General features: G+C 38.2%; 1 protein-coding gene across 1 annotated transcript in view; it reads left to right on the forward strand.

The window, feature by feature from the left end:
- Positions 1-17,380, forward strand: part of rasa4 (RAS p21 protein activator 4) — a 39,326-nt gene extending 21,946 nt beyond the window's left edge. Inside the window, 16 exon segments of the mRNA XM_036579847.1 lie at positions 750-884; positions 1,645-1,736; positions 7,129-7,246; positions 7,739-7,892; positions 8,009-8,073; positions 8,234-8,346; positions 9,693-9,885; positions 10,155-10,292; positions 10,724-10,868; positions 11,194-11,366; positions 11,501-11,638; positions 11,986-12,069; positions 12,071-12,122; positions 12,653-12,773; positions 13,272-13,330; positions 13,823-17,380. Coding sequence (XP_036435740.1) covers positions 750-884; positions 1,645-1,736; positions 7,129-7,246; positions 7,739-7,892; positions 8,009-8,073; positions 8,234-8,346; positions 9,693-9,885; positions 10,155-10,292; positions 10,724-10,868; positions 11,194-11,366; positions 11,501-11,638; positions 11,986-12,069; positions 12,071-12,122; positions 12,653-12,773; positions 13,272-13,330; positions 13,823-13,950 — 1,908 coding nt within the window. The 3' untranslated portion in view covers positions 13,951-17,380.
- The last annotated feature ends 2,975 nt before the right edge of the window (positions 17,381-20,355 follow it).

Here is a 20,355-nt window from a genome sequence, read left to right on the forward strand (position 1 = left end):
CCCTAGAGGTGACTCTGAGTCAAGATTGAGACCAGGAGTGGCGATACCGAGATGAGACCTGGACTGTACATTTTAAAATATATTTTGCAAAATATAACATTAAATGACAGTAACTGATAAAAATAACAAGTAATATATAGCCTGAAGATATTATTAATTATTATAATACTGTAGTCTTAGTCCAACTTTGCATTGTAACTTTTGGAAGCATATCATGAGAGTGAGGTTATTCTCTGCCCCTTTTTCTCTACAGCTTATTCAAACTCACCACCTAAAGATAATTAAATATAAACAAAACAACGTTTATTAAATAAAATATAGTAATAACATCCCGATTTGCCTTCAGGGGATGTCTGAACCAACCATAAACATCAGCAAACAAATAATACCCAGTTAAGCCATCATGGAAAGGATCAATCAGAGCCTCAACCTGCATTAAACAGATTTTATTGTAATGTAGCAAATGGACTGTATAATTCTGTTTGTAGTTATTGTTGATATTTAATAATGATAGAAAAAAAATGAAATTAATAATAATTAAATTATCTCAGAATGCATCACACCCAGTGATGTCGAGACTGAGACTGATACTGGACTCGAATACTACAGTACTTTTGCTAATCTCTTGAAGGGGTAGTTCAACCAAGGCTAACAATGGATAAAAATTCCCTTCATTCATTCAATCAACTACTGCAGCATTGTTTGGTTGAATTATCTCTTTGATTCTGGTGTAACAAACACTTCTGTAGGTGGTAAAGAAGTCCTGCTATCCACGCTGGAATGAGAGTTTTGAATTTGAGCTAGACGACACTCTGGCTGATAGCCTTCTCTGTGTGGAGGTATGGGACTGGGACCTGGTCAGCAGGAACGACTTCCTCGGCAAGGTAACATTTTTCATGGATGTGGTTTCTGTGCCTACCTTAATAGTCTGATTCATGCAGAAGCGCTTACCTTCACATTATTCAAATTATGTGGACACATACAGAATATTAATAGTGTACTCATCACTTCTGATAGCATAAGGATACATTAGAATGGATAATCAGAAAGATTCTAGTAAAAAGCATTTGAAATCTCCTGAGCTTTTCGCTCTGTTCTGCTCCAGAGATTCCGCCTGGTATTACTTTAATTGGGAGCCGTTTCAGAGCAATCAGTGTGATCTGATGAGCAATAGACGCAGTTCAGTTGATGACGACAGCTAATTTAGCAGGGCACAGAAACCAAAGAAATTGGTCTTGCCACCCTGAATCTGAGAAGTTAACAGAAAAAGGGTGAAGATTCAGTAAGGTTTCTGCCAGAGTCTGTCTGAATGACAGCTTTAGAAGTACACTGATTTATGCCGATCCACCTACCCATTTGATTAATGTGATAAGGTGTCAGTAATTTGGGTGGTGGTGTGTATTAATATGTTTTTGACCATTCAGTGTGTATCATGTTTGAATATAAAACAGACAGATTTTTTAAACTGCATTTAAATTGTTTGTTGTTTCATTTTTATTTTCATTTTATTTTGTTCTGGTAAACAGTCAGTCACATTGGATTTCTCACCCGCAAATAAATGTCTTGATCATCATTTCCGGCTCGAGTTGCTTTGACATTTAATTGTCAAGTTGGCTGACGCGTTTGTCTCCTGTTATCCCTCAGGTCCTGTTCAACATCAACAGGCTTCAGTCGGCGCAGCAAGAGGAGGGCTGGTTTCGCCTGGGGCCTGACAAACCCAAACACAGCCAGTATGAGTGAGTGCCTTTGATTTCATTCCATTTTCTTACACAGCCAGCACCAACAAAGAACTGTATCTCAGGAGAGACCTTAGGTGCCTCTATTGAGGCTGAGCTTTGGGTCAGGGTAGTAGACGTTGAATGTTTAGAGGTTAGGGTTATTACAGTATGGATGTTCAGCTTTTTTGATACAGGAGTGGCGAGACGCTCAAGGATATTCTGTGACCGTATATAGTTAGACTTTCACATACTGACATTGGAATGAATTACACGGTTCCATTGAAAAAATAAAAGCATTTCTAAAAGATATCACAAAAGTAAGAAAAAAACTGCTGCTCCTCCTGATACTATTTACGGTTTGTGTGTTGAAAATATTTTTTCTAAGACAATTACTTATTTCTACTAATTATGCTGTCACAAGACACTGCAGTGTTTTGTCAGTTGATCTATAATAAAAAAATAAAAGCAGAATAAAAATGGAAATAGCTTTTTTTTCTGTATCACAAATGTATCATACATATTGTATGTTTAGCAGAATTGTAGAATGAGACATTTTGGTCGTGTTTGTGAGTATGTTTATTATATTACTCTTTACCACCTGAAACTCAAGTGCCTTAACATGAATGTGTTGTTGTCTAGGCTAACTAATGTAGCTGATGTTACATTAACACGAACAATAAAAAGATGTTTTGTTGTCAAACTAAGATGTTGACAGGTAGAAGACAGGGATATAAAATTGATTAAACAATTAACTATTGACCGACAAATATTGTTCCACCGGTGCTTTTGGTTAAAAACTCTTAAATTCCAATAAACACAAGTTTCCAATTGAGTGCACAGGTTTGTCATTCAGTTTGAAATATGTTTTTGAATTATACGCATAAGAGCACAGTGATCTGGTTCCTCTTGATGAAGTGTGCTTCTAAATATAATGGTGTTTGTTGGTAGTGTGATGCATTGCGGTGTGCATCACACATGACTGAGCAAAATTATAGAGAAGGATGTGGTGGATGGCGATGGCGTTCGAGACCTGCTGATGTGCACTGAGTCAGCTGCCTTGGTGATGATATTTATGAACTCATGTTTGTTTGAACTGGGGCTAGTAATGAGTGGTAAATATAACTTGGGATCTTTAGAATATAGAATGTTTTGTATATATGTATCATTATATGTTCCAGTCATTTTGTCAACTTTTCAGTATATTATAATGAACATATTATATAGCTTTGAATATAGCTCAGGCAGTCAAGTTTTAGAACTGTAAAACCCCTCCCATTGTGCTTGTATTCAAATGTATTCCTCTGCATGCTGCTAAATATGCGCACTGCTGTTTGTTGAGCCAGTGCTTTCACCTACAAAGTTGGCCCACAGCCTAATGTTAATACTGTCCAAAGTTTCTTCCACCACGGCCAACCAAATATCTGATAATTCATTCTTACAAATACTTAAATATCAGAATTAGTTAGAATGCGTGTCCCTCATCATTACTCATCTAATAGAGGTGAAGTGAGATTTGAAATCCTGTCAACTTGAATAGTAGCACGGATGAAATGTGTGGCACCAGTGAAGGCATTTAAGCCCATTTCCAATTGTTTTGTTGAACCTCTTTGTTTATCAGCTCTGGATAAATGTTCATGACTGAATGTGTGTTACCCGATGGCTATGTCGTCATGGTTTGGCATAGACGGCTGTTCCTCTGCGTTTGTTGGCCATGCACAAGGCTTTTGCAAACTTGTGCGCGTCTGTTCCCGTCCATGTGCTGACAGGAAGTACTAATCCTTTCCGTGGCTAAATCCTGGGATTTTTTTTTTCATTCTGTCTCTCTCTCACTCTCGTTTTCTCTCTCTCTCTCTCTCTCCCGTCATGTGGATACACAGGGAGGATTATAAAGCAGGCATGCAGAGGAGGAGTGGGATGGCAGTGCTTATGTAAAAACTTCAAGGTTTTGACCAGAACCGGAATATCGGGATTGGCCAGCGGTGATGACAAACGCAATATGTCAGTGTGTGTGTATGTGGGGGAGATTAGAAGAGGGAGTAATGTGGGGACACGTTGTGTTAGTGTGACAGAGATTATAGCCTACAGCATTCATTCATCAGTTCCTTTTTTTTGTTTTGTTTGTTCATTCATTTATTCTTTTATTTATACTGTAAAACAGCTTTAGTTCAACATAGCTTTACCTCAGCTATCACAATACAAACTGCTGTCGGACCACCTGCAGGTCCCACAGGGTTCGGTGTGCTCAGTTCCCCAATACACTGAGCTACTGAGACTTAAGAAAAGGTGGGAAGAGGTTAGAAGTGAGCATTTAGTCGAAACATATAGTAATAATCCAGCTTTTGAATGGAGGAGTGGATTGAAGAATTAGGCATTTTAGAGGACTGAACTAAAGAATGGCTGAAGTGGTAGGAACGCCATTAATTCTGAAAAGATTTATTTCTGTTTGGTACTATTTTATCAAAACAATAACAACAAAAGCTTACTTCACATTGACAACAAAACCTTACTCCACATTTTAGATGTCCAGTTCAGTGTTTAAGTGCAAATATTCTTTTTTTTGGTCTATTTTCTTTTCTTAGTGACGGCTCCTGCTCCTGCCTTGTGTCTGATACTGAAAAATAAATAATAGCCATTAATAGCAATTGAATAAATGAAAGGTGGTCTCTGACTTTTACACAGCTCAGTACATTCTAGATTCTTTAATATTCCTGATTCCTGAAGTGGCAGAGCGACTTTTTAAAAAGGCAAACATCAGTGTTATAAAATATCCCTTGTTTGTTATATATTCAGCTGTTAGTGTGTATCTGGAAATGCGACAGAGTGCTCCATTTTACAGAGATGCACAGAATTTGAATTTAGTGAAAATCCTTTTTATTAATGTTTGTCCATCTGTTCCTGCTTTGAAAAGATGAAAAGGGGGAATTAAAATGTCACTGCTGATCCCAAACAAAGGATTATTTTCCTCCAGGTTCTGTTGCAACAGTAGTACATTATTGTGATATTTACAGTTTTTTTCTTCAATTCAGTCAGTGCCATTTGTTTGGTAGCATGTTTGTGACTAATACTTATTTTATAAAACATGTAGATAGGAAGGTAACAAAGAACAGTACAACACACCACAAGCAAACGCAGGCGAATGCTTTAAACGAACCTGATTAATGAAATTAAAACAACTGCTTTCATTCAGTTCTGCCGAAGTATATAATACATAGTAAAAACATAATCATTTAGTCTGAGCCAGTTGTTCACAATCAGTTTCATTGCATGCACTTTCAAAACAACACCTTCTAGCACCCCCATTTGAATGATATTTAAACCTCTTTCCTTGCCTTGACATACGGTAAAGCATGAAGATGAGTTTCGCCTGCTATACCCTCTCCCTGCAGTGATGTCATTCTAATAAAAAAGAGTTGCCCATTAAGCGCCCATAATCTGCCCCTCCCCCACTCTTGATCTGCACTCTTCTCAGTGAACCAGTCAAGCCGGTGTTGTTGTTATTTATTTTGCCTCCTTTTTTTTTTGCCTTCCACACCGTCTTCTTCCTGATTGGATTTTTGACGGCCCACCATCTGTTGCCTGCTGTTTGGTGACTGGCTGCTGATGGTGGCGCTTGGCACACACGCTCACACATACACACACACACATAAGCACGCTTCAGCCTCCCACTTTCCCTTAAGTGTTACCCCTCTTTGGCATTGAGATTATGGAGTGCGAGTGATCAGCGGGTGTGGGTGGGCTATGAGTAGCTCAATCAAAATATCACAGTCAGGTCCTCTCGAGCAAAAATGGAAGCGACCAGGCCCTTCAGGAGAGCAAAATAATGGTTGTTTTTATCTTAAGCAGCTTCTAAGCATGTTCTGTCATAAAAGTGGGTGGCGGGTCGCAGGGAGGGGAAGCACGTTTTGCGGAGGACGCTTGTTGAAATCGAGGTGACACTCAGAGAGAATGGAAAGAGCTAATGGAAAGTGTCCTTTATTAGCTCCTTAAAATCTCAGGCTTAAAACATACAAAGGCTTATTATCCAGTAACTACAGGGTCTTCAATGCAAACCGGCTGAGCTATTTCTAGGTTATAGAAGTGTGAAATAAAGCTTTGGGCCCACCCTCATCCACTCCAGGTGCACTCCCATCAGCGACTGATTGATTAGGGCAAAATAAAGGCTACAAGCATTTTAAATTTGAAGATTTTCCTATGGATGATCTGTTTCATATTTCTAGATAATCCACACATAGAATGACCAGTAACATAAAAGAAAGATAATGTGACAAAAATAAATACAGGGGTTGACATTGAGTATTGCTTAGTGTCACTAGTTACTCTATTTCACATTTACAGAGCCTGTCACAGAGTGGCCACTTGTCTTGGAGATTTTTTGCATTCTTTTTCCCTTTTAAAGGGGAATTCCATTGATTCCATTTCTAAATTTCACATCTGAAAAGTTTAATGCCTTTAAAGCTCCCTTGCAGAAAGTTATGGCATGGAATGGTTATCAATGCACTGCCTGATGCATTTTTTTAAAGAAACCTCTGACTTTTTTTATACTGAAGCATGCTTGTTAATTTTAAACACAGTGTAAACATGTTTCTACTATTCTGGCCACAAATTGTTCATTGTTCATGTCATTTCATTGGCTTGGTGGCCTGAGTGGTCAGTGCAAGTTTCACACGTCTGCCTACACCTGAAAGAAATAAATGACCAACTCCATCCAAATCGCTGACGCCTTATTACAGTAATCAAAGGAGTGTGAGATGTAGGCGGTGGGTCAGACAGAGCGCAAGCGTGTATTGTGAAGGACGCATGCTGAAACAAGGCTAACACACAGTGTCCCATATTAAAAATTGGTGCACACCCATTGGCCACAGGACTGCAGGCAGCCTGTATTACGAGTCATTTCGAGCTCCAGCGGGTGGGATGCTCTTCTGACCTTCAGCAGCTGCCGACCGCAGACCGTGATATTGTTTCCCCCCCTTGACTGTCTGCCTTTAATGCCCCATTTTTAGTTTGTTTCTTTGTGCCAACGCTATAAAACACATCTACCCACGCAGCTATAAAGTCTCCTATTCCCTTTCTTTTATGGAACGTTTTGCTCGGGATGGTTCCTATAATGGAGTCATTTTCTTTATTATTGTTTGTCTGTCCTGCTGGCCATATTTCCTGGAATGCTTTAAGTGGAGTGAGTCAGGGCTTGCTTTTTTGGATAATCTCTTTGTGTTGCCTTCTCTCTAGGCTTAAAACAGTTTAAAAATGTTGATATTACACAGGAGGTGATTTTTTGACTGATGTAACAAAACTCATGACTTGTTTTCTTTATGTTGTCAGGGTGTAGGGTTGAGTACCTCTAGGCTATGTGATGATTACACTGGCGTCACTCAACCTGGTGTCTCTCTCTCTCTCCCTCTCTCTCTTTAAGAGGCACTCTGGGCTCCTTGAGGCTGCAGCTGCGGCTCCGTGACGAGACGGTCCTGCCGTCCAGCCATTACCAGCCACTGACTGAGTTACTGAGCCAGTCTGTTGGGACTCACCTTAATGTGAGTCTGAGTCACTAACATATTCCACCTCTTACAAGAAAATACACAATAAGCCTAATTCTAATTTTAAATGTGTTCTAATTCTAATTTTAGACATAATGTTTTTTAATTTCCCCAGTCACGTTGGTATGATGTCATAGCTGATTTCTTTTTAATAGAAAACAGTAAAACTGCCTATTTTTAGGTCAGAGCTTGTCTTGGTATTGGTTGGTATTTTATTTGGTACATATCATAATGTAATGATCATTATTGTGGTATGAACAAAACGACCTGAAGACTTCAGGCACAGTATTTATTCTCCTGGATAAATTTTCAATAAATATTGTTTTGAGCTAAATCAAGTTGTCTAGTTTTAGGTTTAAAAACAGTTCAGCTTCATTCATTTTTCATACATGGGTTTTCTTTTTAAGAAAAAGCTTGTCAGACAGTCTGGTATTTCTCATGGAACGTTTCCTGGTGAACATTCACATATGACAGCTGTGTGCATCATAGGGCAACTGGCCTGATCTGATCATGCTAATCGATGAGACGACGACCTCTGAAAACAGACAGGAAGTAGCCAATAACCTGGTGAAGCTCTTTCTGGGACAAGGGCTAATTAAGGAGTTCCTGGATGTGCTGTTCAAATTGGAACTGGAGAAAACAAGTAAGCACACAAAGAAGCTTTGTTTAACAACATGCAGCTTCCTAAAAACTAGATTTACTGATTTACTTGCACTGGGCCGATTAGTCATCTCCTGTTTGTTTTTGTTTGTTCCTCAGCCGAACCCAACACTTTATTTAGGAGCAACTCTTTAGCTTCCAAATCTATGGAGTCATTTCTAAAGGTAACTCTGCACTACAGATGGTTCCAAGTGTTGCAAAATAATACAATGGCTCTTAAGTATTTTGACACGATCCAAGTTCATTCATTATTTGTGATCAAATGAAGCTTGTAACTGGTGAAGTTCTTTCCAAATTAGCTAAAACGTTCTTCTGTGCCGGTAGGTGGCCGGAATGCAGTATTTGCACAGGCTTCTGGGTCCCATCATCAATCGCATTTTTGAGGAGAAGAAGTATGTGGAACTGGATCCCAATAAGGTGGAGCTGAAAGATGCAGGGTAAGAAAAATAATGGAACATTAAGGAACTCATTGAATGAGCTACACATAAGATTGATCAATGGGGCTGTGTTGGAGAATCTGCCAAACATTCCCTTTTCACCCGGGGAAAAAAGTGATGCATTAAGTTTTCTTGATGTAAATATGTACATCATTTCCACATGAATAAAATAAATTACATTAATACAACTTTATCAGTCAGTTTATATATGGCAGTAGTTGTGTTGACATATTTTATTCTTGCAGAAATTATGTACATATTGGAGTTAAATAAATTCAGTGAATCTTCTAACCCTGTGCTCTCTATCCGTTGGAAAGACTCCTTCAGTCTGGCCAGTTTTTCTTCTCGTTGTTATTTTGGTGTATTTTTATTTTGACCCTCCTTCTTCCTCTTGAGTAAACAGGATAGAATCAGGATAGAAAGAGGGAAGATAAGGCTGCAAGTGGAAGGCCTAGTCACAGATATTCATGTGGGACCAGACGGAATCTCATACAGAATACAAACAAGACAAGCTAGCTAGCAAAACACGACTGTTACGTATTGGAAATGTTATGTAATGGAATATAAAGTAAATATTTAATTTTACTGCATGTAATGTGTTCTCTGCACATGCAACACACATCTACATGCTTGTTTGGAGGTTTCGGGGGGATTTTTCAGCCGTACTTTATGTTTCATTCATGGGCTAATGACAAGCCTTTTGTCTGTCAGACAATGTTGACAAGAACACCATCGACCCCTACTTTAAACTCCACCTTGATGAGGCATTGGATTGGTTCAGACCTTTCACACTCAGAATGTTCCCCCCTAATAGGTCTATGTTCCCACCTAAACTTATCATTTTTGTCTACAGGAGTATAGTAATACAAAAGTCTTCATAAACTCAAAAACTTAATTCACAAGTAAACCAGGATGAGTAATGGCATGAATAGGCGAAGATAGACCTCACCAGGAAAAACTCCAGCAAAGCAAACAAATTTGCCTCTTCCCTCTCAGCCTTCTTCATTGTGTCTGGAGGGCCCCTTCAATAGCCCAAGAACTAATGCTCTGTGAAGAGCTACTCCTGGGCTCACTTCAGATTTAGTGGAGCTACGTATGGGCTCTGTGCTTGATTAAGTCAATATGCATGGCTTTTTGGTATGAGAGGTCGGTGAATCTGTCAGCAATTACAATTTAGAAACAGCTTGATAACAAATGGTGACATGTTGATCATTAAATCTTTGTAATATTTTGAAACTGAATTATGAGGAATTTTAATTGTTACATATTAACAAAACCGCATTTTTTTTTACAAAAAAATGTGAAATTCCTACCTGTAGCTTCATTAAAGATATTTGTGGCTTTAGGTGCACGGGGCTGCATCGTCAGCACACAGAAGCCGACGTGATTCAGCAGAGCTCCAGCTTGCTCCAGTCATACCTCTCTGAGCTCTTGGCTGCTATCCTGCAGTCAGCCTCCTACTGCCCCCTGCTGCTTTGTCAGGCCTTCCAGCAGCTCTACCATCGAGTGCAAGCACGCTTCCCAGACCCAGAGTACAGGGTACGTAACATTCGGGAACCTAATGATTACTACTACTTAATATCTGTATTTATTAGGACTGTAACAATTTGCCTATGCTATTGTAATATTAAGTGGAACTGGACCATAACATTTCATAGATAATTTAAGAGAAAAAATAGCATAGGATTTAGGCCATTTCTGATCGTCTTTTGTTAGGTATTTTAGATTTTTGTTGGCTTGAACCACTAATGACATTCCTGGCTCTTTTAGATAGTCACAGCTCTTTCTTTTGTCTTGCTCCCTTACAGAAAGTGAAGTTCATTGCTGTTACCAGCTTCCTGTGTCTCCGCTTTATCTCTCCTGCCATCATGTCTCCCAAGCTCTTCCACCTGCGGGAGAAACATGCAGACGCCCGGACCAGTCGCACTCTGCTGCTGCTGGCTAAGGTATGCTCCATGCCACACTACATTCCACTATGCTGTAATATGCTCTACTATGAGGGCTACTGTAAATAGACTGGATTCCTTTTTACCAAATGGAAAAGTGGATCCAATACCCTGGTGTACCTTCTCAGAATGATGATGAGATTAGCTGGCCTGGGACTACTGTCTGATACAGCACACACCATACAGTTCCTCTAGACTTCATTATGCACAAAACATGTTACATTTGATCCACACATTCAGCATTAGCATCAACATCCAGTACAGATTAATACTAATCCCTGAGGTTAATGGTGGATGAGACCTCCATTATACTATAAAATGACCTGTATTAGTCACACTACACAGATCATGCCTGCAAGCATCTAAAATCCTCATAAGAGCCCAGTGCATTTGCTGCGTCTTTAAAGGTCTTTCACTATGTTTGTTCCCAGGCTGTGCAGACCATTGGCAATCTGGACACTCTGGTCTGTTGCTCTAAGGAGCCATGGATGGTACCTCTGCAGCCCGCCATCCAACAAGGCATCTCCCAGCTCAAAGACTTCATCACTCGGCTGGTCAGCTGCCATGACTCGGAAGGTGAGCTGTATTAAATGAGTAATTACACAGAAAAAATTGAATCGGACTCACTGGGGTGCTGGAAGCTCATTCCAACATGTCACATTTGATCAAGCTGCAGATGTGTCACCTCTCAACCATAGTGCACTATACCACCGCTTTCTTGTGTTGGCTCATATATTCTTTTCACAGTTTTAAAGTGTATTTCTATAAACCAATGCAAGTTTAATGATTCAATCAGCCAGGACAGACAGCATACACTGTATTATACACTGTGCACAATACTAAATACAGTATACTCTAAATAGTCAATATATGTGATAGTATATTCATATTTTTCCTCTAGATCTTTGTCTTCAAACTCGTATGAGTCTCCAGTGTGGCACCATGGAGAAAGAAGGCTTCCTCTTCCTCCATAAGACCAAAGACAAGTGCATACCCATGACCTCCCCCTTTAAGAAGTACTATGTAACTCTAAGCAAAGACACTCTGTCTTATTCACGAACGCAGCATTCTAAGGTGAGTGCTACCACCCTCTACCCTTTATCAGTCCTTCTAATGATAAACTTTCATCCATCTTCTTAGAGCCCTGTAATAATGACAGATGAATGTGTCTTCTCTAATGGTGTCCATGATGGGTTTGTGTAATACAGAAGACCTCGTTCATCTCCCTGCCAAAGATCCGGGCAGTAGAGAAAGTGGAAGAGAAGTGTTTTGGAAGCGCCAATGTCATGCAGATCATCTCGAGTGAGGATTCTGGCCAGCAGGAGACTCTCTACCTGGACTGCAAGGTACATGCTGAACGGTACAGAGAACAAGATACTCAGCCAGGCCATATTTTCGTTCCATGCTCCCAAACGACATCTTGTGTTCAATCTATATTGGTTCCTGACCTGATAGATCAATAAGGTCAAAAAGGTCTTGATGACTTGATGACTGGATTAGGTTAGATGGGCATAGATCATGGTAAACAGTATAGAGGGCTGTGCTATGATGTGTATTTACTGTACATGTTACGAGATTTGCAGGCATTGACATATGTATTTTTCTTTTTTAAGGGGAACAGCAAAGGTTATTAAACAGTTTAGGGTCAAATATTTATCTTTTTCTCTTTTCTTCACTGTTTCTTTTGCTTTAGAGTGTAAACGAACTGAATCAGTGGCTGTCGGCTTTACGGAAAGCGTGCAGTCACAACACCAACACAATGAGCAGCTATCACCCAGGGCATTTACAAAGCTGACAGATGGAGCTGCTGCCACCAAAAGGAGAAAACAGGTACTGCGGCAATGTCAAAGCATGCCAGTCTGTGATTCTGGCCTCCATTTCCCAGTGTGTCAAACTGAGATTTAAGCCCCTTTCATTTATAAGCCTTTTAAATGCAGAATCTACAAATTATAGACCTTATTGGATGATCTAGAGGTGGTCATCTTTTTAAGAGTTTCACACAGTCCACTGTTGCCCACTGTGAGTTTGTCTGTACATGACCATAAAACTTGATGACAGCTGAGAGTTCAGTCTTGTTTTGTTCTATAAGATTGACAGTAGTTTTTTTTTATAATATTTTGGTAACTTGATCTTGGTACAGCTGAAAGGGAGCTAGTGAAAGGTGATGAATACAGGACACAGTTTATTCAGCTGTACTGTTTTAGCTTTAGTAGCTGTAGCACAATCTCTTTGAGAACTTGTGGTCTTAGTCAAGTGACCATATTTATGATTATTAAAATTCAAATATTGCTGTTTGTTCCTTTGCTCTACATTATTGCGCACTGGGAAAAGATTATTTATGATATGTTCTTCCTATGCAGATCCAGGCTGTGATAAGACCAGACATGGTGTCACCCTGCAAGAATGGTATGACCCGCTGGATCCAGACCTGGAAGCTCAACTTATTTATCGACACCTCAGCAGCGTCCAGCACGCCATGAGGTAGTGGCTGTTCTAGACACTGTCTGGCGTTGCTTTAATTTCATGGTTCATTTGTAAAAAAATTCGTAGAGAACACTGCATACTGCAGTCAGCAGCAGATGTATCGAATGAGTAATATACTGCTGCACATAAACCCATTAAACCCTAAGGGACTGAATGTGCTTCCTCCATTCAACTTCTTACTCTCTCTACATAGCTTACAAGTTTCAGTTTCATAGTTTGATCAGTTTTATAGTAGTTACTGAGTAATCCATCCATCCATCCATCATCTAAACCGCTTATCCTTCTGGGTCGCTGGGTCGCTGGGTTACTGAGTAATATGTCTGAAAATTAATAAATGAATAATAAAAGCATAGAGTTCAAGGAGTTAAGGAATGCAGTATGTTCTGTACAAGCTGAAGCTAAAGTACAACTATGTGTTCTCCAGGATCCTCATTTATGTTAGCAACAAGCTTAATTTTGGCAGGTTAACAGACTGTGCTTTCTGATGACTTGCAGGGATAAATATTATGAACTGATTAAGCAAGAACATGCCGATGAAGCAGACTCAGACAAAGGTAATGTGAAAACTTTTCCATTTTTAAGTTTACAATTAAAATAGGAATAAACAGTAATATTGAACTGACATGCATACAGTCTTATGCAAAGGTTTGAGTTTGAGTTTGAGAAAATAAGCACTATGCTCTACAGATAGGTAGTATAAGCAATAAGTAGTATTCTCTAAAGGTAACAGTTATGCACAATTTAATGCACAATTACTGTTTACTGTATTTAACATTTTAGGAATAAATATAAAACTATAATTAAATATTATGTACTAAAGCTATAAGACATTTTATTTTTTATGTTTGTTTTCATGTTTGTTTTTTGCTAAACCTAGCAAATGAGTTGAATTGAAATTGTGCACTAAAATGTGTAGAATAAAGTTTGTTCTCTGTAGAGGTTGTGTGAACTGACCAGGTGTGTTCCAAACTTTTGCATATGACAGTACCTGCATCACTATTGCATCTGAGCACAGCTCCTGATTTGTTTCTTTCCTATGCTTCCAGATCATAAGAAGGTGGATGGGGTAACAAGACTCTTCACGATTCTCCAGGACCTGCATGACGCCCATGCAGCAGTGGAGGAGAAGGAACGTTTGAAGAATAAAAACGTTTTCTTGGAGTTGCAAACGTAAACAAAGGAGCACAAAAAGTCTCCGGTGCGAAAGGCGTCCATAACTTTCGGTCATACGCTGACTTCATTCACAGGGTTTATAACGTAGACCTGCTGTTGAGCTGTAGGACAAGGCAAGGCTGAGTTTTGAAAGGTTCGAGGCTCCAGCAGGTTTGCTCACTATAGTAAATATACTTATTTGAGGTGATTGTTTTAGAGTTTTCTTATTTTGAGGGCTATCACCAAAAGCTCTGCATCAAGGGCAGACCTAATGTATATTTCTTTATTCATTTCCATCAGTGTACATGTAATGACCATATCAGCTACACAGTTAACATGAAGACCATCAGTGAAATGGGTGAGGAGGGCTTGCCAGATAAGAATCATGTACTTTTACAGGAATGATTCGCTGATTATTCTTGTTTATGGGCACTTTATCAAGCTTCCATTTTAATGCCTTTAGCTCCATTTTCATTTGTGACTGGTCGTGCCATAAATCATTACGTTATTTAATCACACATGCATATAAGCTTTTACTTTGTGAAGAAGTGTAGAATGCTTTTGGTTACAAGTTTCCAGATGTTTACAGTGCAAATTATTGTTTTTAAAAGTTATTTTTAGTAGAGGAGGATGCATGTGGACTCTCTCTACCATTTCTACATGTTTTTGCTGTTTTACACTAATTACTCACATTTAGTTTACACTATCTATTGATATCCCATATTATTCCTACAAGAGTATGACTATACTGGACATTGGCAGGGTATGTTGTGTGTCACTCTCAGTACAGTACAATACAGTACAATACAATGATACACAAGAGAAATACAGTGGCCCCAGAAAGTATTTGGACAATTGTGCCATATGTGAAAATGTATTAAGTTCATTGTGTTAGGAAAATGTCAAACCAAGTGGCACTTATTTTAAACTGACCGTTCCAAGACTGTAATTTTCTTTTTGGCAAAGTATTCCTTAAAAAGGCGGCTGGTGAGTTTCAAGTCATGGTTTGGGGAGTTTCATCCAGGCTTTCTACATGCAGAGTTTCGCATCACTTTAATGTTAGACTAAAGGTGTTTTTCTTTGAAACAAATATCATTTTGTTTAACATTTTAGGAAGAACAATAGTTAAAGGGTCAGAATACTTTGTGGGGATGCTGTGTTCTTTCTTTTCTGTTTTTTGAAAAAATCAGTTCTGTAAGAGTGTATAAGTACCTTATGTAGTTGCATTTCAGTTTCGCCCCATGAAGGCACAGCGTGTGAAGAGCATTATGTTAGCTGAAGGAAAAAAAAACAGTTACAGTCATATACAAAAGTTTGGGCAAATGACATGGCAAATGACATGTTTTGATGATTTTCTAAGTAAAAATAAAGTTAACACATCCTCTACAAAGAGCACCATTCTGCACATTTTAGTTGCTGAATTTAACATATTGGAAAAAAGGAAAACATAAAATGTGGGCTGCACAAAAGTTATGGCACATTTTATACTATATGTTTTTTTTTTTTTTTCCGAATATGAAAAAATGCCATATTTCAGTGTTAACATATTTTTTTAATTAGAAAAGCAACCAAACATGTCATTTGACCGCGGGTGTTCATACTTTTGCATATGTACAAGAAAAGCTCATAAATGCATAATGATAATATTACGATATTATTATTTATTCTATGTGTAATTGTATTTTAATGTTCACCAAAGGGAAATTAAATGAAAAGCATTATGGTAGCCAAAGAAAAGAAAAATTGGTTTACCAAAACTTTCCCACAAAGACCACATATTAATGCAGTCTAAGAGATTTATTCACTATTATGTCGCTGTCCAAAGAAAAACATGTATTTCCATCTTTTTAGATTTTTACATTTCTATATTTAAATACAGTAGTGCTGTGTTCACAGCTGTACTTTATATTGTGTGAACACAGCTGTCGTTTATATTGTGTGAACACAGCTGTCGTTTATATTATTTGAAAATGTAATGGACCAATAGAAATGCTCCAAAATCACTTTGAATGTAATCTCTTTGCATTAACTTACCTTTAAAGTTAAGAATGTTATAGCCTTCTCCTGTAAAGTTACTATTTTGGAGATACTTGTTTTTTTTATATGTATATAAGTACATGATTTTACTAGAACACATACATATCTAATGGTAATTTTATTTTAATCTTCACCATAAAAGTAAATGGAATGAAGAGCAAAGAGAGAGAATAAATGGTTATGAGAAAATGAGAAAATGAGAAAATGTGAATGCATTCAACCGAATATACATCTGAGAAATGTTTTGTTCCTTTTTAATGAAAAGAAAGTTCTAAAAGAAAAACACAGAGATACCTGCAGTGTTAGGGATATTAACCATGAAGATAAATGAAAGGAAGAACGTGATGCTGGCCAAATGAAAAAGAGATTTTCTCTTTTAAAAAATAAAAGTTACCTATAGTTACATATGAATGGAAGTGACCCTTTGCATCCAGTTCCAGCCCTTTGTGAATGCTGTAGATAGCATTCCCTCTGGACTTTGCAGCACATAAGTAGCTCTGCTTTATTGACAGCATTGCCACTGACGTCCCACCCGGGACCCCCCCATCTGCACTCAGTATTGATACGTTTATTAATTATTAAAAGCTCTAACCATGTTAGGCACGTTTATAAAGTCTGTTCCTACTGTTGACATGCTTTGTCTTGTCAAGTGTCAATTTTGTATGTGGTATTATGTCCCTGACTGGTATGTATTTTAAACATAGATGTGCTGTGTGTTTCTGACTGTCTTCTGTATTTTGTTTTTGTCCTAACATGAATGTAAGAAGGGGACTCGTTTTCTTTGGACTGTAGGTATCGGTCCATTTTGTCCACTAGATGGCTCTGCAGTGTTGAAATTCTTCTACCACATTCTGGACCCAGTTTCTGTAAAAGCTCTGACGGTAGCGCAATGGCCTTAGTCATGATGGTCATGTTTTAGCATAACGGTCAGTTGCTACACTACTTTTGGGACGTTTGTGTTGTGGAATGATGTTTTTTGGGGGTAACTTGGCCCAGAATGGAAGCTCAACTGTGTCTTCTGTAGGATGAAAACATGTGGCTATATATGTATCATTACTGTTAATGTTTTTATGTGATTTTGGAGGAGCTGGACGCTCTCTAAATTATATAAAATAGCCTTATTGGATTATAGTAATGATTTCCTGGTCCTTTTTGCTTGGGGCTGCTCATTCACCCAGAATGTTGTAGACGTTTTGGACCATGATTGTCTGAAGTTGAGCATATTTTTCATTGATCTGAATGTTTTGCTTGTTTTCTGTTTTTTTTTTAATTTAAGTTTTAAATTTAAGGATGTAACTTAAATTGCATAGATTTAATATATGTCAATTCTCAGAGGCTACAGCTGAAAGTGCATAGTGGTTTTGTTATATATAACAGTTTCAATTAGTTGGGCATTAAATGCACGCTTGAACCTCTCTCTTTCTCTCTCCTTGCCTTGATATTTTGCAGTATGTCAAACTTGGGGATGTAGGGGTGTTACAATGTGCATATTACAAGGGGAATTCCATTAAGACGTATACAGAAGTCATTCAGAGTGGTTTGTTGTGAAGTGCTCTGTTCTAGAGAAACTTACCCCCCCTTACAGTGGTGGTGATAGGAACCGGGGGTTGTGATAACTACATCACAAATATAGCCATTATATTGACTATATAAAAACGACCAGAGAACCTACATGTCTTCTTTTTATATGCAATGTTGATGATGGTAAAATGGTGGTAAAAAAAAGTTTTTTTGTGGAATATTTGGCCTTATAACAGCCGACATGTACATCTGTTCCATGTTTTAGGCCAAAACCTTTGTAAAAAAAAACAACAACAACTAAATGTCTCAGACATCAGATAGCTTATCTGTCACCACTGCATGTGATAGCTTTCTGTGAGGGAGCTTTTGGAGGCATTAAACTATTCACACCTCTGGTTCCTTTCACCACTACTTTGAACAATTTTGACTTGCTAAGTTTCCCAGAATAGAGCATTTCACATCAAATCACGCTGAATTACTTTACACGTTAATAATGGAGTTCTGCAGACATTTTAATACCCCTTTAATATTATTCTTTCTTTATATGGGGGTTGTAAGATGCTGTGAATTGAAAACCATTAAATTTCATGCTATAAACATATTTCTGATGTCAGACACAACAAAAATTGGAATCTGCACCTGAAACCGTTCCGATTTGTCTTAGAAAATGATTTTTGACCAAAAAAATGAGCAAAATAAATGCTGGAATTTATTTTTAAGTTCTGTATTATAAATGAATTGTGGTACAAGCGCCACAATTCATATCTTACTGAAATGTGTGTATCGTCACCAGTAAAATGAAAACAGGCTGAAAAATGAAAAATGCTCATAGTTCAGCTATAGCGGTAGGACAATAAAACTTTGGCTGACTATAAAATGAGCATTTCATCAGTCTTTTCTTTCCTCAAAGAGGCTGTTCAAATGAAGCATTGTGTTTACAGGCTGAAGAAGGAATGCGTTTCCTGTTTACGCCTCCATTCTCCTGTGAAACTCGAGCAGTCCATATGTTCCACTCATCTCATCCCCCTCTTTCCCACACACTCCTTCTCACTCTCTCTGAGGAAGACGAGTCAGCTCACTCTGCACACACCAGCGCCAATAATAGGGGTAAAACGCTTGCTTCTACGCTATCTGTACTAGGCCTCTGGAACATCTAAAAGAGTCTCTGCTTGATATCTTGTGCTTGGCTGGATTTAAAGTGCCTATATTCCTCATTTTTCTTATGACATTTGTTTGAATATATGCACCAAAAACAGTCATAATCAATTTTACATAAACATTTTCCAACATCTCTTTATCCCTTACAAATAAATAGGCTTGTTACTTTACCTTTAAGAAAGATGTATGCAAATGAGCTCGGCTTAGATTGGCAGCCCTCTATTGTGCTTTATTTAAAAAAGCAGTCCAGGCTGATACAGTCCTTATAACTTCACTGTGAATGGCCGGAGACTAAACTGCCGTAAGTTGAATAGGTAAATGATTGTTTTTCATGACATAATAAAAACATAAATGAATACAAATCAGGCTGTATTTGCAGTTTAGTTTCCATATGTGGACTGTATGGATGGGGGATTGAACATTTGTACATTTTAGGGCCTTAACAAAATTTCCATATTACATTAAACTCTTCTATTCAAAAATAAATGTGAGGAAAATGCAGTTTTCAATGGTTTTGGGGCTTTAATTTGTCCACTTTTAACTTAAAATCATGACCATAGAAACATAAGGGAGCTGTGACCTCCACAGTCATGAACTGGAAATCTCCACTCCTCCATCAACAGCTCTATCAAGATGTTTTAGAACTCACCATAAGGTTGAAAAAAGAGATTTTGAGGTCTCCTCATGTTGGTACATGGTATGAAAACCTAAATCATGGCTCTTTTTCCAGGTTGTGTACTGGGGAAGATGGGCTTTTTCAAATTAAACTACTTTAAGTAATTCCTAAAAAGTCCCTCAAACAAGCACAAGATTCAGTGACAAATTGAGTAGGGGTGGGAATCACTAGACGCCCCACGATACGATATGATCACAGTACTTGAGCCAGAATGCGAGATCAATCTGCTTGATCCACAACACAAATCGTGATTTTTAAATATTTGTGATATGCTAACTTTGGCATACTTTAATATGGCATATTGTGTTACAGTATTATTTATTACTTTTGACTGCAAATTATGCCTCGAAAATAAACTTTCTCTGTTTAATTACATTATAGCAGTGTTCCTGTCTGAACATTTCAGTGCCAACTTGTGGACTAAACAACAGCAGTGCACTTTGGTATTCCAACAGTACAACAATGTGATTAGTATACATTAAAAGTATTCATAGTTAAATCAAAAGTCAAATCATGATGTTGTAACAGTCGTAACTCATGTTTTCATGGCCATTGTCCAGCCTCTCTTTATCCCTTAGAACTGAACAGGCCGTTTTTGTTATTGTGCCTTTAAGGCTTGTATATGTAAATGACATCTATTCTGATTGGCTGCCCTGTATTACCCCTCATTCTACAGTAGTCGAGGGTGAAACACTCCTTATAACGTCAATATGAGTGGGCGGGGCTAAACTGCTATATGTAAATATGTCAACACAAAAACAAAGAATTCAAAACGGGGTTTTTGCGTGTTAGTTTTCATACATATAAACTTTAACAGTGTTTACATTCATAATACACTCCCCCACTGTTATTATTTTCTCTCGTTTATTCTACAGGGTGATAGAAAAATCGTTCAGAAAGACAGAACGCCGCTTTTGACACCTTTCTCCAGTATAAGTGATAGTAAACTGCTTATCCTCCTAAAAACGTGGCCTCGTCTGAAGAGATTAGCCTACGGCTCCTCACGCCGGCTGAGGGGAAAAAAATCCCCACTGC

The sequence above is a fragment of the Colossoma macropomum genome, unplaced genomic scaffold (assembly GCF_904425465.1).
Source record: "Colossoma macropomum unplaced genomic scaffold, Colossoma_macropomum, whole genome shotgun sequence".
Lineage (NCBI taxonomy): Eukaryota > Metazoa > Chordata > Actinopteri > Characiformes > Serrasalmidae > Colossoma > Colossoma macropomum.